Source organism: Olea europaea, unplaced genomic scaffold (genome assembly GCF_002742605.1).
Source record: "Olea europaea var. sylvestris unplaced genomic scaffold, O_europaea_v1 scaffold1110, whole genome shotgun sequence".
Taxonomy (NCBI): domain Eukaryota; kingdom Viridiplantae; phylum Streptophyta; class Magnoliopsida; order Lamiales; family Oleaceae; genus Olea; species Olea europaea.
In genome coordinates, this window is record NW_019228470.1 from 128,225 (window position 1) to 150,755 (window position 22,531).

Below are 22,531 nucleotides of genomic sequence, written 5' to 3' on the forward strand. Positions count from 1 at the left end.
TAAGAAGCACGGATACGGATACGTAATTCGGGTACGATACGATACGGATACGCCAATACGACTTTTTTGAAAAACTTAGGATACGATACGTGTTATAAAATTCAACATAAATTTATTAATATTAAAAAACATTAGTACAAAAGCATTATGATGAAAATAAGTAAAATACCAAAGCACTTTAACTTAATCATTAATTGTAGAAATTTCATTTCCTTCAACATCAACTGCAATTTCTTCATTATTAATAGAAATAACAATTTTCAACTCTGGCCCATCTAATGATAGATCAGCAATCTCAAACAATTTAACACCTTCAAGAGTCTCAAAAGAGTTTCCAACAATGTCCCACATTTTGGATTCTCCTTTTGAATAGAGATTTAATTTTTTTTTTTTTTTTTGTTATATAAGACACAAATTGCTATAAAAGGAAACCAATTCTTCAACTTGTTGTAGAGTTATTTTATTCTTTCTCGTAGAGTGTACAAGAGAATATGGCACTAGATGAAGAAGAAGGTGCACAAGCAGTTTCAAAACAGTATTTTGTAGTGAAGGTGCATGTTAATCATGAAATATTGGATACGTATCAAAAATCATACAAAAAATATAAAATACATATGGGATACGTATCGGATACGTAAAAAATATAAAAATATATAAAATAATAAAAAACAAGTATCCGGTACGTATCGAAAGGTATCGGAGAGTATCGACGTATCAGATACGGGTACGTAACAAGTTTACAAGTATTGATGCTTCTTAGGTGATAATGATGCGTACAACGGGGCAATCAGAAAAGAGATTTGTCCAACTAGATAATGACTTGTTAGTACAGGCTTACATCAATGTTTTGAGCATGAGTTGTTATTGCTTTACTTCATTCATCAATAAGCTTATGAGACAAGTCCAAATTGAGATCAATTGGTGAATGTTATTTGTTAAAAACATAATTTGAGTTAACAAAACCAGGAGGGGCATTGTAAACTTTGGAATCTAAAGATTGTAGGTTTAATAGAACAAAGACAGAATCTTAGGAAAGTCTATGTAGTCCTAGTAGAAACTAGGGTGACTTAAGTTACTATAAAGGACCATGATATCCCAATAGTGATGAATTTAGGCAATTAGATTCATGTACTAATTACATTATTTACAGAGAATGTGATGCATGGAATTACATGTTGATAGTATGAACAAGCAGTAAAAAGCAAGTTCTACAAAATAGTTATTAGACCAGCTATAATTTATGGTTTTGAAAGTTAAAATTGTTAATAAATAAATATCCATAATGTAACTACAGCAAAAGAGGATGTGAAGACGAATGGATAACATAAGACTAGACACCAACAAGCAGAGGTGATATTGATCGAAAAAACAAGGAAAAGACTCCTTAGGCGGCTAGGGAATAGAGCTAAGAAGTCTCCTTCATAAGAGTATCATGGTCCTAATAGAACAGGTTAGAAGGGAGGTTATATCAACATTAGCAAGATGTGAGTTGCAAAGGATTTGATTTCATTATATATTTCATTAGCCATGGTAACTATTGACTGCATAAATTAAGGGCTTTGATCACTTGAATGGTATCCAGACAATTCATATTGTAAATATGACGGCATCCACAAAAAGATCAATGCCAGAACCAATTACATCAAATTTATAATACTAAATCAAACACTGATTTTGGTATATTGAATATTTAACAATAAAAAATATCAATGTGATATGCCATAGAGAAGGAAAAATGTACCTCGATACATTACTTTCGTTGTTGGTGAAGTTGACTCTTCATCGTTGAATGCCAAATCTGCAGATTTTTCACCATAAAAGAAATTATAAGTAATGTTATCAAAGAAAAAAGTGCATCATAAATATTGGATTCAAGCAATTCACAACATGAGAACAAGCACATAACAAAGGACACTGTTAAAAAGAATGCATTTAGTGCTACTTTACTTCATTATTAAGAATGATTTTGAATAACTAAAAATCCAAGAATAAGTTGTTTTAAGTAATACTATAATCCAAAAAAAAGACACCAAAAAGTTGTGCTTCTGGTTTTTCCTCACGTCATTTGGTTCCTGGTTTTAATGTCCTCTATTACCCTCAACTCTGTAATACATAGTAGAAACTAGGCATTGAGCCTCCTTTTATGCCTAAAATTATAATCTTTTTGAAGAACAAAGCGTACCGCTTGAGCTTGACAGGATAACTATTTTCTGTGAAGGTACTCCTTCCCTTAGATAACCCAAGTCTTAAAATTTAGTTATTTGTTGATATACTTGGTAAGAACAAAATTCAACTGTAAAGAATCTGGAGAAGATCCAGCAGTTCATTCCATTTCCAAAACTATCTTCATGCATCAGCTTAAGGAGAGAGATGAGAACTAACTAGATAAAACAAAAATTAAACAGTACTGATCCATAAAGAGATAGTAAGACAAGGAACTAGCACTTCATACACGGAGTTATGCAATTATTATTACTTATGAACACAACTGCATTAAATCAATGACTTTACTCTTCTTATCCTTGCTATGGATACTAGTACTATTTCTGTTGTTGACCAAGCAATACATAGTCACCATAAAAGTTCAGTCGCTTAGACCATCAGTGCACAGGCAGAAACTGTCCACAAGATGCATGTGCTATCTGTTCAGTAGAAGAATAATCTTTCATCCATTAAATTGGTTCATACAACCAAAGCTCACCTTTTTGAATCAATTAAAAGAAGATGATTCAATGTATCTACTCAATGAGTAATAGTGTCAAATCATTATCCAACAAGTAAGGTAATTATTCTCCACACTAACAACTACCTAAAGTTTCCAACACACGATATGTAAACTTTAGATCTAGCTGTATAAAGCTAACATATCAGATATTATGCTAGAATCATAATGACACAGAAATGATTGCAATTTAGGCACTTTCCAATCACAAACTGGAAGTAAAATGAAGCCTGATATCCTTTACCTGCAGGTTGTTTTCGTTTCATTTGAAATATGGGAGGTTTTTGACCTTCGAGAAAGAGCATTGAAACAACAAGGAACCACCGGTTTGAATTTCCTAGAACGTAGACAGCTCCATCATCCAAGAACTCTCAAGTAGTTATCACAATTTCACCAGTAATCATGGCAGGAGCAAAAGCCATCCTGGAAGTGATGAAACCGGTTTATATCTCTAATAACAATTTCTCTGTGCACAAATTTTGATATGGACTTAATTGCAGTATGGCAGTCCACGCAAATTCGAAGATTTTTAATAATGCGAATGGGGCTTCCTGGTGGTGTTCTGATAAGAGCAAAAGCTAAAGCTAATCTTTCACTGTGTAGCCACAAGAGACGCATCTTTTCATCCTCTTCCACATCAAGCAAAATAACATCAAGATTAGGAACATAACCAGCTGCATGGCCTCTAACTTTCATCCACTCTAGCATCCCACGAATTAGTTTCACGTCTGGATGTGAAACATCTCCAACAGCGAAATAGTGAACTGTGCCCTGGTTCTCAATCCAACTAAGTCCTGGTTCTTTCTTTACTCGTTTCTTCTTCATGTTTTTCCTGACAGATGCTACATTATCCCAACTTTTTGCCGTGGCATATATGTTTGACAATAAGACATAGGTTGCTTCGTCCTGGGGTTCCATCTCAAGCACACGCTCAGCAGCTATTCTTCCAAGCTCAACATTATTGTGGACCACACAAGCCCCAACTAAAGAACGCCATACCATAACACTGGGCTCAAGTGGAATTTCCTTTATTAACTTTACAGCCCTCTCAAGATGACCAAGTCGCCCAAAAAGTGATACCATACAAGTATAGTGCTCCATGCAAGGTTCAATACCATAATACTCTTGCATCAAACTAAAATAACCTTGCCCCTTTTCCAATGAACCTGTGTTGCTACATGCTGAAAGCACACCAACGAAGGTTAGTTGATTAGGTTTGATGTCTGTATTTCGCATATTCTCAAAGACTTCCAGTGCCTCACTGCCAAGACCATGCATGGAATATGCTGAGACCATTGAATTCCATGACACTACATCTTGGTTTCTCATTTTGTCAAAGACAATACGAGCATCCTTAATCCTCCCACACTTTGCATACATATCAACAAGAGCATTGCTGACAGCAGCATCTTGGTCATAAAGGGATTTAATAGTCAGTGCATGTATCTGAATGCCTAGCTCCAAGGCTGCCATACTGGCACAACCACGCAGAATGCTAGAGTATGTTACCTGGGTCGCTTTCACCTGCTCTGCAAGCATATTTAAAAACAGATGCAGTGCCTCCTCTCCATCTCCTAGTTGTACATAGCCAACAATCATTGTATTCCACGACACTTCATTTTTGTTTTCCAAGTCCACAAATAAATCCTCTGCATCCTTCATCTTTCCAGCTTTAGCATACACATCCATGAGAGCATTTGAAACAAACACATTCAGATCAAGACCAACCTTTAGCGCATGGCAATGCATTTGCCTCCCCAGTTCCAGAGCTTCTGTCGTTGCACAAGCTTGCAGCACACTAGCTAAAGTGAACTGATTAGGAGTAACCAATGCTTTCCTCATTTGAAGAAACAATCCCAAAGCCTCCTCACACAGGCCGCTCTGTGAGTACCGGGCAATCATGAAACTCCACGGAACCACATCATCTTTAGGAATCTCTTCAAATACCTGCCTAGCATCCTCAATGTCTCCAGACCTAGTGTACAGATCAAGCAATGAAACACCCACATAACGATCCATCTCATAACAAGTCTTTAAAATAAAGCCATGAACACATTTGCCAGCACTAACAGCCGCAAGTCCAACACATGCCTTAATCACACTTGCAAAAGTAAAATTATTCGGCTTCAACCCTACCATCCTCATTTTAGTAAATATATCCAATGCCTCTTTAAAACAATCATTCTCAGCATAACAAGCCACCATCCCTGTCCATGAAATCATGTCCTTTTCAACAATCCCATGGAACACTTCTCCAGCAACATCCACAAACCCACAAACGGAATAAGCATCAATAAGTGCAGTACCAACAAAGGCGTTAGCATTATGCCCAAGCTTACATATACAAGCATGAGTGCACCACGCAAACTCTGACCACTCCATACTCACAAGAACCTTCAATATTGTAGTGAATACAAATGAATTAAGCTCATGACCTTCCCTATGTAACCTAACAAACAACTCAACTGCCTCAATGTACTTTTCTGACTGGGAAAACCCCTGTATCAAGGTAACAAAGGAAACCATGTTTCTTTCCGGCATTTCATTGAACAGATTAACAGCATCAGCTAACAGCTCATTTTTCACATAGAAATGTAGTAAAATATTGCGTGCAAATAGGTCTAAACACCCACCTCTCTTTAAAATGTGGCAGTGAAGGGCTTTTCCAGTGGTGAAATGGTAGTCTTTCACGCAATTCTGGAGCATGACCGCATATACATGGGAATCGAACTCTGAAGTTAGGAATCGTACTGTGTGCTGGTCTTGGGATATTTGCGCAGCAAGAGATGAAAATGTTGACGTTAACAAACGGGAAAAACAGTGGGTTGGGGAGGATATCCATGGCATGGCGTTGTATAATTTCTGTCTAATCATGCGTTCTAACAAGAAAATATTGAAGTTCGTCTTTCTTTCGCTGAAACAACAGTTTATCCTTTTAAAATTTGATTTTTAGCAGAAACTTAAAGGGTAAAAAATACTGGTACTCAGGATCGCTGAAAATATTGTTCACCAGCCAATAAAATCTGGAAATGTTGTCATTTCCCGCCAAGCAAAATAGTTGAAAATGCTGTTCCGGGCCATAAAAGGCTGAAAATACTGCTCACCAATTCCACCAAGCAAGCGGCGGCGGGTGGCTCCCCCAAACCTTTGCTGCCACTGATTCCCTCTCCAGCCAAGCAGACGTATACGGTATATATTGTCGTGGGGCCTTACAACTGTAGGATCAGTTTGACCATAAGTGTGTGATTGATTGCAAATATGGAATTTAAGTAAAAAAAAACGAATTATAAGAAATTAAATTGTCTAGAAATTATTTTTTTGAGAATTATAAATTATTGTGTTTGATTAGTATAATTTTTTACGTGAAAAAAATTGAAATAAAATTATTTTTTGTATTCGTTTGGTTTTGTTTTACATGAAAATTGTTAATTAAAAGGATGAAATTTATTGGTATTGAGGATAAAATTTGTTTTTATTGCCAAAACAAAAAAAAAAATTCAAGAAAATTATCTATCTTTTAGTGTTCGTTTGTCTTTGTTTTACATGAAAATTGTCAATTAAAGGAAGATAATTGTTTTACAATAATGCTTAGAACTTGTTTCCAAAAAAAAAAAAAAAGAGTCAACAGTACAAAAGCTAGAAAATTACAACTCCCAAGAAATCCAAGAATTTAATTTCCATGGAAAATAAAACACTATCAAACACACAAAAGTTGAAAATTGGCATTCTAATTCCATTTTTCCCTAGAAAATTGGTGCCTATCAAACGGTGCCTAAATTTAAGGTGATTGGATTACTTAGAACTTGTTTGATTGAAAACTGTCAATTAAACGTATTTAATTAGTATAATTTTTTACCTAAAAAATGTTAAAATTTTGGCTTACAAAAATGAAATTTGGATGGAAAGAAAACAAATTTTAGAGAATTTGATTGCCCAGAACTTGTTTTATTGAGAATTGTCAATTAAATGTATTTGATTGGTATTATTTTTCAACTAAAAAATGTTGAAATTTTGAATTTTTTTGTGTTCATTTGACTATTTTTTTCCATGAAAATTGTAAATTAAATGGATAGATTTTTTTTATAATGGTTAATAGAATTTGTTTACATTGCCAAAATAAATAAATAAACTATAAAATCCAATTCTCGCCAAAACCAAATGAAATGGAATTCCTTAAGAATCAAGAAAATGACATCACGTGTGGGAGAAGTGGAAAAGTAATTTCATGGAAATTTTTGGTCTCCAAACAACACAATTGGGTGTTATTTTTCAGGGAAAATAAAGGTATCAAACATGTCTTAAGTGTCATGCCTCATCTCCAATTGATTTTGGTTGTAAACACTTTTATAGGGTGTTTGATTCTTATTTTTCTTAAAATATATTTTTCTTTCTCTTCTTCTCAACCACATATTCTTTATTAAAATAATATTACACACAAATTAAAAAAAAATCTTTATCTTTAACCACACATTCTCCATCAATCTACTATTTTAAAATACATTTTTAAAAAGAATGGGCTCAAACACACATTTAATATGTTTAATGCATTAAATTTTGGTAAAATCTATTATTTATTTAAATCTATATTCTTATAAATAATATTAAATAATAGAGTTCGTAGATTCAAGTTTCAGTAATTTGTTAATCACAGGGAGTTGTGATTATGAAATACAAATTACATATGATTGAATGTTAAATGATTTATGGTCGTAAGTAATAACGAGATACGAATATTGTTATTACGGATAGGATAGTGCTACATGTACCCATTGGTTCACACAATGGTTTACATAATCTGATGTGGCAATATTTTGACCTTTTGAAAATGAAAATCTCGTTGAACCTGAGAAATTGGATTTTGTTGTAAATGTTAAACCTCAACTCTACCATTTGTCCACCATTTTGCTCACCATTTCACCTCTCTTCCAAATCCCCTCCCCCCACAAAGGCGACTGAGAAATGGAATGAGGGGAAAATCCATCCGACCCCGCCGGGAACATCGATGCCGGCGACGATGTGACAGTGAGCCCAACCCCGTTATCTGCACTGTTCGTGATTCACCCGAAACCCAGTTATTGTAAAGATGAATATGAAATGGAAGGAGGCAACTCCGACGGGGCAACATTGATTCCGACAATAACATGGGTAACATTTCTTTTTCATAATCTTGATATGTCCAGATACCCTAGATTTTCTTCCCTGGCAGTATTGTCAATCCAAGAATTTGTATTTTTTGACCAATAGTTTCTACAATCATATTCATTACAAAATGTAGAGCGTGAAATGATTTTGTCAATTGCACCGGGAACCAACAATTTATTTGCATGATAATTACACATTATTCAATTATTTATGACTTTTTTATTTAATTATTTATGGTGAATTAAGTGATAGTTAATCTAGTGTACAATATGTTAATTATAGGTAAATCTTAATTTAGATGCAGTTTATGAAATTGAAGTGAAATATGAGAGATTAGACCTTAATTGGAGTTCATTCGAATCATTTGAAGATGAGCCAGATTGCAATTGACCAATTGAACATATTAATGGAGCAATCAGATGATATTTATGAGTTCAGAAAGATAAATACATTCTTTAGTCCAATAATTGAAAAAATGCTTATTTTGATTGTTGTTCATTCTTTAGTACAATCATATCCATTACAAAATGTACAGTGTTTCCCTCCAAGAGTTCTTATTTTGATTGTTGTTCTTCCTGTCATGAATGTAGGTATTTTGGAAATCTCTTCATCCGAAGACGATAATCCGAATGACATGAGTTTACGAGAAGGAACCGATATTATTGTGCCTAGTGTTGGAATGAAGTGTTCGAATTTTACAAGAACTAGGCATACCAAGTAGGATTTCTGGTGAGGAAAAGAAATTCAAGGAAGGGTGAGGATGGGGTTGTGCATTATATCACTTTCACATGCAGTCGGGAGGGCCGTCATTCAATCCTGAAGCCTCAACCAACAATACAATCAGGCTGTAAAACAAGATTGACAGCATGTTCAGATCTTAGTAGCGCATGGCGTATTAACACTGTTCAACTGGAGTATAATCACAAAACAAGCCCGTCGAAATCAAGGCTATATCGCGGCAATCGAGAAATCAGTGCACGTGTGAGAAGACAGCTTGAAATAAATGACGTAGCTGGTATACCATTACATAAGAGTTTTAACTCAACCGTGGTTGAAGCCGGTGGTTATGAAAATATTACGTGCATTGAGAAAGATTGTAGAAATTTCATTGATAAAGTCCAACGGTTAAGACTGGGTGAAGGAGATGCTCTTGCAATACAAGCTTATTTTACGAAGATGCAAGCATGCAGTCCTGGTTTCTTCTTTAGCATAGACTTAGATGATGAGGCCCGACTGCGGAACGTGTTCTGGGCAGATAACAGGTGTAGGCAAGCGTGCAAGAAATTCGGTGATATAGTTACATTTGACACCACGTATTTGACTAACAAGTACGAGATGTCTTTCGCTCCTTTTGTTGGGGTAAGCCATCGTGGACAATCAACTCTACTTGGATGTGGCTTGCTCTCAAATGAAGACACAAGGACCTTTGTATGGGTATTTGAAACTTGGCTTGAATGTATGCGCGCTCAAGCTTCATGTGGGATAATTACAGATCAAGACCGTACTATGCAAAATGCAATTGAAATCGTGTTTCCAAACACAAAGCATAGATGGTGTCTGTGGCATATTCTGAAAAAGTTACCAGAAAAATTTGGGGGCCATAGACATAAAGCTTCCATTATTGCTACTATTCATGCGTTGGTATATGATATGCAAAGTTGCGAGGAATTTGAACAAGGATGGAATAAGATGCTCGTTGATTATGACTTGCTAGAACATGCTTGGTTGACCAGCCTGTACAATGAAAGAGGTCGATGGGTACCATGCTTTTTGAAAACCTCATTTTGGGCCGGTATGTCAACCACGCAACGGAGTGAAGGTATTAATGCATTTTTTGACGGCTATGTTCATTCGAAAACATCTCTCATAGACATAAAGCTTCCATTATTGCTACTATTCATGCGTTGGTATATGATATGCAAAGTTGCGAGGAATTTGAACAAGGATGGAATAAGATGCTCGTTGATTATGACTTGCTAGAACATGCTTGGTTGACCAGCCTGTACAATGAAAGAGGTCGATGGGTACCATGCTTTTTGAAAACCTCATTTTGGGCCGGTATGTCAACCACACAACGGAGTGAAGGTATTAATGCATTTTTTGACGGCTATGTTCATTCTAAAACATCTCTGAAGCAAGTCTGTAGAGCAGTATGAGCGTGCCTTGAGAAGTAAAGTTGAAAAGGAGTTCCAAGCGGACTTCAAATCATTTTCACAAATGGCCCCATATGTGACAAGGTACGAAATGGAAAGGCAATTCCAATTAGTTTACACAATCGCGAAGTTCAAGGAGTTTAAAGAACAATTTACTGGAAAGGTGTATTGTGAAGTCTTAGGACTTCATGAGACGTATTTACATACTACGTACGATGTACGTGAGGACATTAGTATGAACAACTGTATGAAGACAAAAATCTTTAAAGTGTGCTTTCGTAGAGATGAATGCAAGTTTGAATGTAGTTGTCACCTGTTCGAGTTCAGAGTAATTATTTGCAAGCACGCGATAACGATTTTGATTCGAAACCAAGTGCACTTAGTTCCTGAGAAGTACATTTTGAGAAGATGGAGAAGGGATGTGAACAGATTGTTTATGAGGGTTCCGATTACTTATGATGGTTGGATTAGTACTCCAAACCAAATTAGATATAAGCAAATATGCAATGCATTTATGAAGTTAGCGGACTTCGTAGCACACGATGAGTTACGGTCACGTGGCATCATGGACTGGATTGAAATCCAAACAAATGATTCTTCAATGTTGAAGTATAGTAGCGTGGGCTCTCAACGCTTGGATGAAGCCGGAAAGTGTGCTAGCGGAATCATCTTCGACCCTAAATACACAAAAAGCAAGGGAGCTCCTAAAAAACTTCGCCGAAAGGGATGTCTAGAAGCTGGTTCTAGAAAATCAAATATCAGTCGAAAGGTATGATTTCGAGCAGAATTCTTTATTTTGATAATCACTGTACAGATTGAACTGAGTGCGTTCTCCATGATTTACAGATGGCAAACTCAGCTACATGGAACAGGGAAAAAGACAAAGTTTCATCCTCATTAAATGTTCAGGTGCACTTCTTGTTGCAACGAGATCTCTTGTATATATTTCTGGAACCTTCATGACTGGTTTACTGGGCGATTCAATTGAAACACCCAGTGAAGAGCAGAATAATCCTGGAAAACGAGTTCATATAATGTTCAATGTTCCTTTGCTTTTAACTATTCTCTTTGTTCAAGATGAATCCCTTTATCTTGGTAGAATAGTTCAGTAATGAGTTAAGTTGTTGTTCGATAATGATAATTGGTTGTTTGGAATCAATTTGTACTAGAAAAGCTGATAACAATTTAGTATCTACGGAGGCAAACATCTTTTAGTTTGTGTTCAATCTGTCCCTTGCATTCATTGTTCTCCAATCAACTAAGTTCATTTTAGGTGGACAGATTTGAACGAATGGTTTCAAGTTGACAAGATGATTCACGGTTGAATTTGAATTGAAAGACCAGTAGCAGTAGCCATTGGATAAATTATAGCATGTGAATTGATGAGATTTGAAGTCGTAGTCTCGAATCCTTTACACTTTTTGGACGATCCAATAAACTGCGGGTTTTAAATCCTAGGCCAGACATATCATGTTTTCAAGGCATATTTTAGATTTTAAATGTTGTTCAAGCAAGGGCACTGCTAGAAATTAATGGGCACAACTTGCATTTGTGTTATACATTTCAAATGCTGGATTTTTAAACCTAAGGATTATAACCAATCATTAGAGCCTCTGTTGACTCCAATAACATTACGGCTTTACTATAGTGATTGCATTTGTTTAATTGTTTGTCCTTCCACTCTATGATATAATCTTTTGTTTATGTAAAAAGTTTTGTAACCAATTCTGCCTATTTAATTGGTGTTTGAAAAAAATTTATCTATAAGAAACCTTTATAAATTTATCTATAAGAAAGCAATTTCTAGCCCCGCGTTCTGTATTTATTTGCCTCAATGACTTGCCATACGTCAATGGTTTTTTAATGAATTCCAATTTCGCAGGAGATCGGCACGCAGGAGAGCATTGGAGATTTTGATTAGAGCTGGGCAAATCTCCCGAACCGAACTGACCGAACCGAACCTGACGGTTCTTATCAAATTAAATACCCGAACCGGTATCTGAATTGAGAACCGACGGGTACGATTCGATTCTCTGTTTTAGACCAAGAACCGAAGAACCAAATAAGAACCGAATATTTCTAATTTTTTTTATATTGAATAAATCAAATTATTTTAATTTTAATTTTTTCTAAACAAATTAACAAATTCTAAATTCAAATTTTTGGCCCAATAATTTGTTTCATTTCTAATTTTTTAATTTTTGGCCCAATTATCCATTTTATTGTCTCATTTCTTAGCCCAACAAGATCCAACCCACTAAATAACCCTAAACACCTATACTAAAGTGCATAACGCTGTCTCGACTCTCACAACCTCGCTGACATTCCAAAACCTATACAATCGTCGACCGACGCTGTGACCTCCGATCGAAGTTGTGACCTCCGCCAACCGAAATTTTGACTGTAGCGATCATTTGAACAAGGCAGTCTACTAGTCTTTGACATTTCAAAACCATTGAACGTGTCATTGGTTGTATTTATATAATGTTGTTATAAATGTGAAAAAATTTAATTATAGTACAGAACTGAACGGAATGGAACCGAACCGAACTGAATCGAATGGAACCGAACCCGAACGGTTCCATAATTATATTTGGACTCGACGGTTCCATTTACTAAATACCCGAAAATTTTGGTTCGGTTCGATTCTCTTTAGAACCAAACCGAACCGACACGTGCCCATCCCTAATTTTGATGTAGGGGTTTAAAAGTCCAGTACATTTATATGTAGGAGTTGTTTTTTGATGTACAAGTTTTAAATTCCAGCATTTGATGTAGTTGACTATTGTGGAATCTTCGTAATATATTTTTGATGAGTTTTATATTAGGTACAGCATTGATTTTCTGTAATTTAGCATAGGTTTTCAATTGAACCACTCAATGAATCATAGCTACATTTCTTCTTCTCAGTAATATTAACAGCGTGTATTAGGGAAATTAGATTAAATGTGTATTTTGCATGGGTTTTCAGTTGTTGCACCAACTTGCATTCCATGGGTTGACTGATGTGCATGATGGTAGATAGTTTAATGGGTTTTCAGTTGTTGCACCAACTCACCACGCCAACAGATGGAATTTCAGAATGGTGTGCATGATGGTAGACAGTTTGATGGAATTTCCAATGAAACTCGAGTTTACTGAGTAAAATAAGATCAAGATTGTAATGATGCCATGAATTGTAAAATAACATAATTGGGTAGACAACCAAATAAGCAATGTACTGCAACATGAAACTTGATTGAGAACACTTGTAATAGTTCACTACACACAATGAAAACTGCTCTAGATCAAGACACCTTAACAAAAAATGTGCTCCAAATGTGTACCCATCACTGCAATTTTAAGTACAATAAGTTGAACCTACTCAATTACATACATTTCATTCTATATCTTCCGAAACTCGTTTCCCTTTGCATATGGTGATGTTGAATGAAATCTCCAAGTTTCTCCCCTCGGTTATTTTTGCACACGTCATCAACATACGGGACAAATCGTCGACCGGTTCACTTCCGTTGGTAGTGCCACTTGATTTACCTTGCAATGAAAACTCTTTATACGATGGAATGTTAGAAAACTTGAAAAGTCGATAGTTGCAGGTACAACTATGGAACAACGGCCCTTTATTATCCGAAATCTTTTCTACCTCCAACCACCTAACGAAGCCCTAGCCACAGTTTGGGCATTTAATCTTTTTTGGACATTCTGGCAACACGTGTCCCACAATCCTACAAGAATGACATAATCCCCTGTTTTGGCCACCCATAGCACAATCCTAATCCAATAAAAAAAATTAATCAAGTGCCAAAAATAGCGAATATGAGTAAAGAACAGAGACATTAGAAAATTTTTATCATTCGTCCAGCTTCATGTTTAACGAATCAAAGACGATAAAAATAATCTTGTTTACCATATATCTTGTAGTTAGGATTTGGGAAAATGAAATGTAAATACTATATATGCTTCTTGAAAGAAAAGTAAATGTAACAGATGAAAGATGTGCAAAAAACAGAGTAGATAGTGCAGAGAGAGTCTAAAAGAGAGAGTAAGGAAAGAGAAATTGTGAGTATTCATTGTAAAGAGAGCGTCTGAAGAGAGAGGAAAGAGAGAGAAATTGTCATTTTCTTGTGAAATGAAGAGAGAGGAAAGAGAGAGATATTTTGACCAGACTACACCTTTTTTTGAATTCAAATTTATCGCCACGTCAGCATTGTGTACAAGATTCGGGATTTCATTGTGTACATTTAGAATTTTCCTTACGGATATAGTATCACGTGTAGCATTTTTTACTTGTGAAGTAAATAGTTGATCTCACGAGCTAAAATGTGGTGACACTTATATGAACGCGTGGATGTTTTGTTATAGAACAAAACATTGAAGACCCATTGGGAGATTCCACATATAATATTAAATAATAGAGTCCGTAAATTCAAGTTTCAATAATTTGTTAATCACATACAGTTGTGATTGTGAGATACAAATTACGTATGATTGAATGTTAAATACTCTATAGTCGTAAGTAATAATGAGACACAAATATTGTTATTACGGATAGATTATCACGTGTGGCATTTCTTACTGTGAAGTAAGAAGCTGATCTCATAAGCTAAAGTGTGGTAACACTTGAATGAATACGTGAATGTTTTATTATAAAACAAAACATTGGAGACTTGCTGGTAGATTCCACATAGATAATTATCTGAGTGTCAGTGGTTAATCTCTAATGTTCGATAGTAGAATTGGTTCTTTAACTTGAAGTCATCATGTTACCTTGTATGAAGGCGATCATACTTTGGTGATATTTGATGTTGCTCTGCATATCGTTTGGGTATGTCAAGAATCGTATGAAGGTTGTGAATGACTAATAGATGATTCGTCACACTTAGACATTAAGAGATTATGATCTAAATTTCATTCAATTAAGTCGATAACGAAATTCTTGATCAAGGTATACTTAGAAGTCGAAAATGAGTTTTTGACTTATATTGACTTAGCCCTTGTTTGTTTGCCATTTGTTTTTCCATTTTAGAAGAAATTGGACTGTTAATTGACCCCACAAAGCCTTTTTTTGACTAGCCTCTCACATTGTGTAAAAAATCCTGGCTTCCAACGGTCAAAAAAAGCATTGTTATGTGCTAAAAATGGGAAACAAACATACTTTAATAGTAGAATGAAATATATGATTGATAATCGAGATTAGCACACTTCCATATCTTATAATAATTTTGATTTTGTCATACCACATGACATTTTTCATCGTGATTGGGAACTTGTTGGATCACACACAATAATTCACATTATTAGGTATCGTGATTGGGAACTTGATGGATCACACACAAAAGGAGAATTAAAAGATTGTGATTGTCAATTAATTAATTTAACAAGCATCGGATAAATTTTAATTGGGCTGTTCATTTTTATATGCCTCAATGAATTAATTATGATTAATTAATTCATGGATCGGATTTAATTAAATGGATTAATTAAATATTGGATCAGGTCAGGAGACAAGCCAAGCCCGTTTAATAAATAAGTGGTTAGGGATTAGAATTTGTAGAGGATTTTATTTTCTTGCTAGCACAAGAGAAAAAAATATTGGTTCCGTATAATCTTGTTCTCTGTTGGAAATTTCATTGAAAACTAGACAATTAGATAGCTGTGGGTGGCAGATCAAGGTTGCTGGAAGAAAAGAAAAGCAAAGGAGTTTGCAATTTTTGCAAAATGTGTAATTTCTATCACAATTTCTACCTAAATACAAATCAGATTCCTGGTGAGAATTGAAATCTGTTTTATTTTCCGCTATACATGATAAGTAAATTCCCAACAACAACAATATGTTGGTGTGGCCTGAAATTTTTGAAAAAGTTTATGTTGTGACATTTTTAATCATTATTTTCAAAATACATTTTTCTCTCTTATTTTTAATAACATTCTTCGATAAAATAATATTACACACAAAGTTAAAATTTTTTCTTATCTGGCTAATCACGTTATCCTCATTCACCTCATTCAAATGACACTATATCATATGAAACTATACAAAACATAGGATTATAGGGTTAGAAATAGTAAATATTCTTATACCATACAGCCATGATAACGTGAGAGGGTAGTTTTCAACAAACATGCCCAAAAATGAATAAACCAAAAACATGTTTTTATCCTTTCTTACGAGAAGAGCAATCAACTACACGGAAGCAACGAATATAATTCCAAAATTATCAATCTTTTGTTTTTGTTTAATTCGTGCGGACCATCATCAACCTGCAAAAAATTATTTCTCATAAGAGTTGTTCAAGCATTAAAGCACTCGTATTATTACTATGTCGAATTAGGGTTAAGGGGTTGAAGAAGTTAAAGAGAAGACTTTGGCATTGTAATAGGGATAGGAAACAAAAGAGAAGATTGAAAAAAAAAATTAGAAAAGTTGGGTTATTGCATTGTGCTTATGTACAATAGTAATGGTTGTGTTGTCAGGGCAAAGGAGAATTCCATACTCAAGTAACATGAGTGTGTATGTGAGAGAGAGATTTTGTGCTTGAAAATAAGTTATTCAAGCCATTCGATCGAACTAATTGGTTAAAATATGAGGTTTTGTAAGGGATAATGGCCCCGTGGTCGCCAAACTTTGTCCTTAATTGCAGATTATATCACTAAATTTCAATTTAGTTGCAATTGTATTGACAATCTTCTTCAAATTGGCAACAATTTGTTCTAATTTAGGCTTTGTTTGCCTTCCATTTTTTCACATTCTATCACTTATTTTTTCTACAATACTCATTTTCAACCACTTTATTAAAATAATATTACACGTAAATAAAAAAAAATTTCTTTTTTTTAATCACACATTTCAACATCAATCACTATTTCATAATATATTACTCATAAATAATGAGGCACAAACAAGCACTTAACCTCAATTCAAACGACAACTAAAAATATAATTCAAATCCAGTCAAGTTATTGATATAGCCAAAGAACTGGATCAATGGATAATTAATTCAACTGGTGGGTTATTGCCGATTGAAAAGTACAAACATTTCCCCCCTTTTTAAAGGCATAGATATAACTATAAATACAGGACTTTGATTCTTAATAAAACACATAAGTCTATTGACTTCTCTCTATTCTATTCTCTTCTCTCTCTTTTTTTTTTCACTTTTATAACACGTTATCAGCACGATAACTTAATTTTTCAAAGTTTAGTGAATGTAATAATTTTTATAGGTAGGAATATTTCTCACGTATACCTAAATTAATTTGGTAGCATGTGAATTCTATTTATACATACGCATTAACTTGTGCTTTGTCCAATTCAAATCTAATACGTGTTTCACGGTACCAATAATAAATTGAAGGCTCTTTTGTCCACTACAATTACATTAATTTCTACCTCTTAATTTTACTTCTTGGTTATGTGGCAGTCAATTGTATGGATTTTTGTAAATCCATTTATTTAAATCATATTCAGGCGTTGCAATCATTAGATGTATAAGAATTTGTCTTTAATCCATGTCTTCACGTGTGGCACAACCTCTTGTTTTCAATTTTCGAATATGAGTTTGCGTCAATTTAAGTTAATTTGCGCAGTAACAATTTGTACTTTGCTTTAATTCATGTATATGAATTATTAAATATTATTTACTGTGTAACATGTGTAGCATTAGATGTATTCATTTATGTAATTCTTTCTTTAATTTTTTATGGATGTAAAATATATGTTTATGGTAAAGAATAACTTTAAAGCATATCTTTTCAAGATTTTTATTTTTTTGTAATACATATTTGGTAATTAATTGTAAAATATAAATTCATATCCAAACTATTTGGTAATTATTTTTTTAGTTGTATGATAATTAATATTCTTTAACTTGATTAAATATTTGTGTTGTTCTATCATAAATTTTGAATTAATACTTTATCATGTTATTGCTCCTGAAGTAGAACAACATTATAATTAATATTCTAGAAGAGTATTAATCGAAGATCTATTGATTATAATTGTTTGTTGATGCTCCTGAAGTAACACAATATTATAATTAATATTCTTGAAAAATATTATTTGCTCCTGAAGAGCATAAATTATATTTTTTGATATTCCAGAAGAATATTGACGTATTAATCTTGAAGAAATAATAATAAAATACAACGTGCTTCTGAAGTAGCATATGTTTCGAATAATATATTATTTTAGTATTTATCCCTGAAAGAAAACACGTAACTTATGTCAAGTTAATATTGACTACTTGATTAATTATTATATGAAGTTTAATCATATTTTTCGAAACTAATTATATTTTCTTTTACTTTATTGTGTAGTTAATCAAATAACAAACATCACAAAACTCGAGTTTGCTGTACTTGACATCTCTGACAAAAATTATTTATCATGGGTACTTAATGCTGATATTTATCTTGTCTCAAAAGGTTTAAGAGAGACAATAAAAGAAGGAAATAAAGAATCACTGCAAGATCGTGCAAAAGCACTCATCTTCTTTCGTCATCATCTTCACGATGGACTGAAAATTGAATATCTTACTGAGAAAGATCCACATGTTCTTTGGAAAAAATTAACTGAAAGATTTGATCATCAAAGGACTATAGTCCTCCCCAAAACCCGTTATGAGTGGATGCACCTTCGTTTGCAAGACTTCAGAACTATTAGCGAGTTCAATTCTGAATTGTTCAGAATATATTCAAAATTGACATTGTGTGGAGAAAAATTACTGATGAAGGCATGTTGAAGAAAACTTTTTCCACCTTTCACGCCACGAATGTGCTCCTGCAGCAGCAATATCGCGAGTGTGATTTCAAGAAGTACTCAGAACTTATATCTTGCCTGTTTGTTGCTGAACAGAATAATGAACTGCTGATAAAAAATCATGGGTTACGTCCAACTGGTTCTATACTATTGCCTGAAGCAAATGGTACTGTATTGCTTGAAGCAAATGCAATATCAAGACAAGGACACGGACACGGACGTGGACATGGATTTGGATGTGGACGCGGACGTGCACGCGGAGTAAACCATGGACAAAATAATCGACAAAGTTATCAACAATAAGACAACAATTTCAAAAGGCACAAAGTAAATGAAAGTAGCACACCTAAAAAGGTACAATGAAGAAAGTTATTTTAAATGTGGAATGAAAGGGGCATTGGACACGTACCTGTCGTACGGCAAAACACCTTGTGGATCTCTACCAAAAATCAATTAAGGGAAAGGGAAAAGTGGAGACAAATTTTGCTGACTATGATGGTCCAATTGATGTGACTCATTTGGATGTCTCCGATTTCTTTGCTGATCCAAATGGAAATATTGACCATTTGATTGAGGGTAGTGTGATGGAAGATATAGATTAGTTAGTTGTTTTTTTTTTTATATTTCTAGTATTTCCTTTTATTTTAGAAATTTAGTTTGAAATATGTTTTTACTTTTCGCCAAAAAATTTGAACTTTATTATCAATCGTTAATTTCACAGTATTAATTATGTTTATCATTTTGAATTTAAATTCAAGTTTTTTAAAATATATTTATTTTGTTATATTGATAGATTGATGATGGATTGTCAAAACACCTGCTTAATTGATAGTGCAACCGCACATACTATTTTTTAAGACAAAAAATATTTTTTGGACTTAACATTAAAATAGAATAATGTCAATACAATATCAGGTGTATCGAATATCGTTGAAGGTTCTGGAAGAACTTGTATTATTTTACCAAATAATACAAAATTATATATTAACGATGTACTTTATTCTAATAAATTCAGAAGAAATTTGCTTAGTTTTAAAGATATCTGTTGCAATGGATATCATATTAAGACGACACAAGAAAATAATATCGAATATCTTTGTATAACTTTTTTTGTATCTGGTCAGAAGCAGATAAAAAAAAAATCATACACTCCTATCTGGCATGTACTATACATTTATAAAAATGGTTGAATCAATAATGTCACGAACCAGAAGTTCGTTGACAAAAAAAGTTTTATACTTTGGCATGATCGACTTGGACATCCAGAAGCTATAATGATGCGTCGAATAATAAACAACTCACATGTACATCTTTTAAAGAATCAGAAGATTATTTTACCTAATGCTTATCCATGTGTAGCTTGTTCACTAGGCAAGTTAGTTATTAGATCTTTAACTACAAAGGTCAATATTGAATCTCCAACTTTTTTGGAAAGAATTCATGGAGATATATGTGGGCCAATACATCCACCATGTGGACCATTTAGTTATTTTATGGTATTAATTGATTCTTCCACTAGATGGTCACATGTTTGCCTACTTTTCACTTGGAATGTAGCCTTTGCTAGACTATTTACTCAAATTATAAAATTACGAGCATAATTTACCAATTACTCAATTAAAACTATTCGCTTTAACAATGCTGGTGAATTTAGATCACAAGCATTCGATGATTATTTTATGTCAATCGAGATTATAATTGAACATTCAGTTACATATGTCTATACACAAAATGGTTTGACAGAATCGTTTATTAAGCGTCTACAACTTATTGTTAGATCATTACTTATGAAAACAAAACTCATAGTTTCTGTTTGGGGTCATGCCATACTACATATTGCATCATTGGTTCGTATTAGACCAATTGCCTATTATCAATATTCACCTTTGCAACTGGCATTTGGTTATGAACCTAATATTTCTCACTTACGGGTCTTTGGTTTTGCTGTCCAAGTTCCTATTTCACCCCCACAACATACTGAAATGGGTTCCAGTGAAAACTTGAAATTTATGTGGGTTTTGATTCACCATCAATTATTAGGTATTTTGAACTTTTAACGAGTAATTTATTTACTGCACGTTTTACAGATTGTCATTTTGATGAAATGACTTTCCTAACTTTGGGAAGGAAAAACTACATCCTGAAAAATAAGGTAAAATTTCTTGGAATGAAACAACTCTACCTCATTTTGATTCCTGTAGCAATCAATGTGAGCAAGAGGTTGAAAAAATTATTCATTTGTAAAGAGTTGCAAATCAATTACCTGATATATTTGTTGACACAAAAAAGTGACAAAGTCATATGTCTAGCAGAAAATATTCCAACAAAAATTGATTTTCCTGTAGAACAATCTGCTGTAACAAATGAATCTCAAATACGCCAGAACTGTAGTCGATCAGTTAGTTCAAAAAACTCTGCACCTCGAAAAAGAAAAGCACATGAAAAAAATCAACCAAAAATTTCGGAAGAAATTACATTAGAAAAGATTGATCAATCAGATATTAAAAATACAGTTCCTGAAAAACTACAAGTGTCCGAAAATAATGAGATTTCAATAAATTATATGTTATTTCATAAATTATGGGAACGAAATAATGTTGTTATAGACAATATTTTTGCCTTTAATGTGGCTCTTGTTATTATACAGAATGAGGATCCTGAACCACAGTCGGTTAAAGACTATCAAAATAAAAATGATTGACCAAAATGGAAAGAAGCCATACATGCGGAATTGAATTCTTTGGAGAAATGAAAAGTGTTTGGACTTGTAGTTCAAACACCTGAAAATGTAATCCCTGTTAGATACAAACGAGTTTTTGTACGAAAGAGAAATGAAAATAATGAAATGACAAAGTACAAAGTCCGACTAGTAACTCAAGGTTTCTCACAAAGACCAGGAATTGATTATGAAGAAACATATTTTCCCGTAATGGACACCATCACTTTTATATTCTTAATTAGTTTGATCGTATTACAAAAGCTTGATATGCGTTTTATGGATGTAGTAACTGCATATTTGTATGGTTCACTTGATAGTGACATATTTATGAAAGTCCCCGAAGGACTTAAGATATCAGGAACAAACGATACATGCATGAGAACTATATTCTCCTGAAGAACTATGTTTTCAATTAAATTGTAAATATCATTATATGGATTAAAACAATCTGGACGCATGTGGTATAATTGCCTTAGCGAATATTTGTTGAATGAGGGTTATAAAAATGACGATATCTGCCTATGTGTTTTTATTAAAAAAAAAAAAAACAAATAGTGGATTTGCAATTGTGGCAGTTTATGCTGATAATTTAAATTTAATTGGAACTCCTGAAGAGCTCAACAAAATTGCTGATTATTTGAAAAATGAATTTGAAATGAATGATTTGGGAAAAATCAAATTTTGTCTTGGATTACAGATTGAACATTTCGCAGATGGATTATTTGTTCACCAATCTACGTATAAAGAAAAAGTTTTAAAACGTTTTTATATGGATAATGAACATCCATTGGCATTACCTATGATTGGTCGATCATTTGATACGAAAAATGATCTATTTCGTCCACTTGAAGATGGAGAAAATACTCTTGGTCTTGAAGTACCATATCTTGGTGCAATTGGAGCATTAGCTTATCTTACAAATTACACTCGACTCGACATAGCTTTTTCTATAAATCTCCTTGCAAAATATAACTTTACACTAATTCAAAGACATTAAAAAGATGTTAAACATATTTTTCGTTACCTAAATGGTACTA

The 22,531-nt window shown here is 33.7% G+C and overlaps 2 protein-coding genes across 2 annotated transcripts; one reads left to right on the plus strand and one right to left on the minus strand.

Moving 5' to 3' along the window:
• Positions 1 to 1,740: 1,740 nt before the first annotated feature.
• LOC111373318 (putative pentatricopeptide repeat-containing protein At5g13230, mitochondrial) lies at positions 1,741 to 5,918 on the minus strand. The gene is made up of 3 exons (XM_022995830.1): positions 5,733 to 5,918; positions 2,967 to 5,636; positions 1,741 to 1,798 (listed from the first exon to the last, which is right to left on the minus strand). Exons 1-2 carry the CDS (start codon positions 5,801 to 5,803, stop codon positions 3,113 to 3,115), a joined length of 2,595 nt encoding a protein of 864 aa, XP_022851598.1. The 5' UTR covers positions 5,804 to 5,918; the 3' UTR covers positions 1,741 to 1,798; positions 2,967 to 3,112.
• A 1,945-nt stretch (positions 5,919 to 7,863) lies between these two features.
• LOC111373308 (protein FAR1-RELATED SEQUENCE 5-like) lies at positions 7,864 to 19,078 on the plus strand. The gene is made up of 6 exons (XM_022995819.1): positions 7,864 to 7,867; positions 8,455 to 8,548; positions 8,659 to 9,771; positions 10,000 to 10,786; positions 10,864 to 10,926; positions 18,803 to 19,078. Exons 1-6 carry the CDS (start codon positions 7,864 to 7,866, stop codon positions 19,076 to 19,078), a joined length of 2,337 nt encoding a protein of 778 aa, XP_022851587.1.
• Positions 19,079 to 22,531: the final 3,453 nt, after the last annotated feature.